Source organism: Sinocyclocheilus rhinocerous, unplaced genomic scaffold (genome assembly GCF_001515625.1).
Source record: "Sinocyclocheilus rhinocerous isolate Xijiao unplaced genomic scaffold, SAMN03320098_v1.1 scaffold345, whole genome shotgun sequence".
NCBI lineage: Eukaryota > Metazoa > Chordata > Actinopteri > Cypriniformes > Cyprinidae > Sinocyclocheilus > Sinocyclocheilus rhinocerous.
In genome coordinates this window covers 317427-322159 of record NW_015630020.1, presented here as the reverse complement: position 1 = coordinate 322159, position 4733 = coordinate 317427, and the positions used below count along the sequence as shown (strand labels likewise).

Below are 4733 nucleotides of genomic sequence, written 5' to 3'. Positions count from 1 at the left end.
TTTATATGCATTTTAAGCCTGCTATTGTTATGAAATATTGATTTACATTACATGCAATCAGAATTTTATATAACAACTGCACCAAATTGCATATTTTAGTTCAGTTTGGGCCTCTGAATAAACATTTTTTTGTATGAGCTCCATGTTCTGCTATGAGCCATAAAAGCCTGAAGTATCAAATATTCAAACACATGCAAATATATGCAAACTTTTCTTTCTTTCTTAAGTGCATATTTTTAGATTGTATCTAAAGGTTCAATAAACAAGTTTCATTAAAAATAAAAATAAATTTATTTGACAATTTCACGTGTCAGATATTACAGGGTTAACTGAGTGGTTAAACTGTCAGAACAAAATACATTTTTCAAAAAATGTCAGGTCGGGGCAATTGTCACGTTTTATATGATTTTATAAAGAATTACAGATTTATGTTTACATTTTTTATGTGTTACAAATTCATTTGTTTCAAATAAGTTATGTTATTTTGTGTTGCTTCAAACGTTTACATTCTGTTGCAAAACCTATATAGGCATTTCCCCACTTTGAAAATTTACATCCCACTACAGTGTTAAATTAGGCTAACTGTAAATATTGAAAATATTTTTTTTTTCATGAGCAATAACTGTGAAAATAATTTTTGTATTTATTTATTCGTAGTGAGAACTTGATTTGTACAGAAACACTTTGTAAAATAAACCTACGCTGACAATCATCACTAGGGTGAAGTGTGTGACAACTTGCCCCGGTGTTCTATTTCATGCAATAGATACAACCTACTTCCAAGACCCAAGTAATCATCCATACAGCCTACACTCTTTACCTTGCGCCCATTTTCCGTTCACTACACTGGCGCTCGGCACAGACGCGCTCGCTCCTTGTGGCCAATCCCAGCATCAACTGTCATGCGGATTACCTCAAACCTAGAGTCGCCTAAAGCCCGTTTCGTTGGTGAGATGGGAACAATTTAACGCGAGCGACGTTATATCGAGTAACCGACAGCACCAGCATCATCTTGGGTTCACAGCCTTGAGGATCCTCCAGCATGTCGGGAGGCAAACGCACACAACGCTGAAGTAGACCGCAGCATCAGCAGCACCACACCTTCCTTCCGCGATATTCCGAGCCTGGCGCACCGGATTAGACGCCGCGGATCCGACCTCCAGGATCCATAATGCCCGTTAATCGAGCTTGACACCACCGAAATGCTGCCGGGCTCTATTCAGATCACGGGAGAGGCGCTGTCCGGCGCGGAGATCAAAGACATATGCGACAGTCTGAAGGAGAACAGCGTGCGGCTGCTGTCGGTGCGCGGCTGCCAGCTGTCTGACCGGGACTTCGGCCGCGTGTGTCGCGGCGTGGCGGAGTCGCACTCTCTCGCGCAGCTCAACCTCAACCTCGGCGTGGTGTCCACCATCGGCCGGACCAAGCAGCTGGCAGATGCTCTGAAGGCCAACAGATCCCTCCAGACCCTCTTGTGAGTGCTTCTTTAAGGATTCTTTAGTTAGTCACTGTTATTATCATCATCGCGCATATTTATAGCGATAGGCTATTATTGAGGAGAAGTTTCCTGTCAGTCAGTCAATAGCAGACTTAAACTGAAGAACGGAGTCGAGACATTTCGAAAACACATATCACTGGTGGGCTTTTTGACTTTGACAAATAAGCAACCCCCAAACCACATCCAATAGGCTATCTGCCTTAGCTAGTGCGATGTTCCTCATTTGTACGTCCGCTAAATGAGTAAATATGTGCATTGTACAACAAAATACAGGCTAGTAGCTGCAATGAAACCCCAGCAATGCGCTAAAATAATTTCTGCATTTCTGTTAATTTTTTTTAATGAGTTCTTAATTTATCTGTTTTTTTTTAAATGTACTGTATATAATATTACTCGTGTTTATGAAATGAAAGTTTGAAGATCTTCTATTGACACATTGTTAGAATGTTTGCTCTCCAGTTCCAAGGGCTTTCGATTACGTCACTGTAATATCAGCGGCTGCAGTGTCTCAGATCGTTTGCATACTGAATTGTGATTGGTCTTTTTACAAACTCACTGTTTTGTTTTTTTTATTGTGTTTGTCAAATGTATTATTTAGGCTATATTCATTTGCTATATTGGGAAGTGTCACAACCTTCAGTCGTGTTTTTTTTCTTCCTGTAAATCTTATCATTCTGGCTACAGAATACAGATACTTACAACATCTGTGGTCAAGTGTTATAGTGATTTCACCTCTAATTTTTAATTAGTTTAACTACTTGTGTTTTAAAAAGTCACACATAATCCTTAATTTGTTTATTCTTTGTACACATCTGGCAGAAAACAGAGTCTGACGACAGCAAAGTGATTCTGCTGTGACATATATATATATTTTGTAACGCAGAACCAACAGTTCAAACACTTCTGTGGTCTTGAAAGCATTTTCTTCAGGGAATGCAAATGTAGCACAGAAAATAATGTCTGTCTCTGTGCGCTTTTCCTGTGCCTTTACAGTCTCCACGGAAGTCCACTTCTAGATGCAGGACTGGTCACCCTGAATGGAGCCCTCTCCACTCACCCCTCACTGGTGTCCTTGGATTTGGGGGACTGCATGCTGGGAGATGAGGCAGTTCGCCTCATTTGTGGCATGCTTCCTCCGGATGGAGCCAAATCAGGTAAAACATCACAGCTTTACCAGTAAACAGTGTTTACTAAAGACAGTTTCCATACAAAAAACTGTAGTGATACATTAAGCTTAAATAAGCAGTTAGTCACATTATACATTATGTTAAGAGTTTTTAGTGAATATTATAGTATTTTTCAGTTGGCTGAATCAATACACCACTCTACAAACAATACAATACAATACAAACTCTCCAAACTCCACAGCTCTCAGCGCTTTGGCACATTGTCACTGTGAACACAGAGTAAGCTGATCCAATATTTTACACGGGTCCTACTTCTTGCCTTATCTTTCCGCAGACGTTTTCCTCTTTTGTTTTTTTATCCGCCATCTCTATCTTTCTGTCGCTCGGCTCGGCTAATGTCCGTCCCATGCACTGAAAGCTCTCTCCTCCACATCACGAGTAGACACGCCCCTTATTGCTGATTGGCTACAAGTTTGTTTTGCTATTCGGCCCGAATCAGTTTTCTAAAGTGTTTTTGAAAAATCACATACCCTGCCTTTAATATAGAAAAACATGTTTTGAAACACATTTTCTTCACTTTTATTGAATAATAAATGAAATGGCCTGTTTTCTGTAGTTGATATATGGTAAGATGGGGGGAAATAAGAAGAATGTACATTTATCTTGAAACTGTCACATATTTAGATATAAGTTTAGCATATGGAGGATGATGATGCATGAGCCAGATGATGTATTCCTAAGGAAAATTAATGGATATATTTGCTAATTTTTGTTGTCATAGCACGAAATGTAAAATTATTCAAAGAAGGGCATGATGGCACCCAACCTGGGGCAAGAAGCCCTCTTTTACCTTTACAAAATGTATTAAATGGCTTTTGATATTCTACATAGTATAATGTCATAGTTCACTATTTTCCAGAGATGCGAAATTAGATTAATTAACCTCAAAACTGTTTTGAATGACTAAGTCTTCCAAATGTTGATATTCGGATTGTAAAACACTGATAAAGACCGTGTGTATGGTTTTCATTGATTTTGAGAGTGGTTTTTGGTGTGTAATTTGGGAAAATTGGTACAATTCTATGAATAATGTATATCCAAATGAAAAAGACTGTAGTAGTAGTTTTAAATCTAGCAGCAGGCTTGGATCTGTAGTGAATTAACAATGCTGTTTTATGCGATCGATAATACTGCACAGGGCTTAAAGAGCTTACACTGAGTGCCAACCCAGCCGTCAGCACGCAGGGTTGGGCTCGACTGGCCATCGCCGTGGCTCATAGCTCACAGTTACGGGTCCTCAACCTCGACTACAATCCCTTAGGTGAGCGATTTTCTGCAGTTTTGAGGTATGGATGTATGCTGGACATGATATAGATATTGTTAACACTTTTAATCAGTATTAATAAACTCTAGAGTTTGCTTTAAGCGTTAGTAAAGTTAATTGCGTGTCATGGTTTGACACAAATCTATTTACCAATTAATTCAAGGAGGCAAGTCTTTGCCTGAAGTATAGTGGTTGATGTAGATGTTATATATTGAGACATTTATTTGCTGACTGTTGCTCCCCGGTGAATGAAACTGCCACTCAAGCGTGCAAATATTTCTGCCGAAGAAATGCAGGGTTTGCACTTTGAAAACCACTTGGTTTGCACCTTGCACCCTGAGTTTCTGTCTCAGCTTTCTCCACCAGGCCTTTACTGCAGCTGACTTCAGTTGTTGTTTGTTTGTGGGTCGTTCTGCCTTTAGTTTTGTCTTCAGCGAGTGAAATGCAGCTCAATCGGGTTGAGATCGGTAGATTAACTTGGCCATTGCAGAATATTCCACTTTTTTCCCTTTAAAAATGCCTGGGTTGCTTTTTCTGTATGTTTTGGGTCATTGTCCATTTGTACTATTAAGCGATGTCCAATCAATTTTGCTGCATTTGGCTGAATCTGGGCAGAGAGTATATCCTGTTGTGTGCTTAGGATCATGAGCTGTTCCAAGCCTTCTCCATACTTTTTTCTTCCCATTATTCTGGTACAGGTTGATCTTAATTTCAGCAGTCCAAAGTATGCTTTTCCAGAAGTGCTCTGGCTTTTTTAGATGTTTTTTGGCAAAGTCTAATCTGG

At 39.6% G+C, this 4733-nt stretch overlaps 1 protein-coding gene across 1 annotated transcript in view; it reads left to right on the top strand.

Moving 5' to 3' along the window:
* Positions 1-885: 885 nt before the first annotated feature.
* LOC107739480 (leucine-rich repeat-containing protein 73-like) overlaps positions 886-4733 on the top strand; it is a 5827-nt gene continuing 1979 nt past the window's right edge. Inside the window, exons 1-3 of the mRNA XM_016551608.1 lie at positions 886-1474; positions 2492-2652; positions 3824-3946. Coding sequence (XP_016407094.1) covers positions 1203-1474; positions 2492-2652; positions 3824-3946 — 556 coding nt within the window. The 5' untranslated portion in view covers positions 886-1202. The remainder of the gene's footprint in view (positions 1475-2491; positions 2653-3823; positions 3947-4733) is intronic.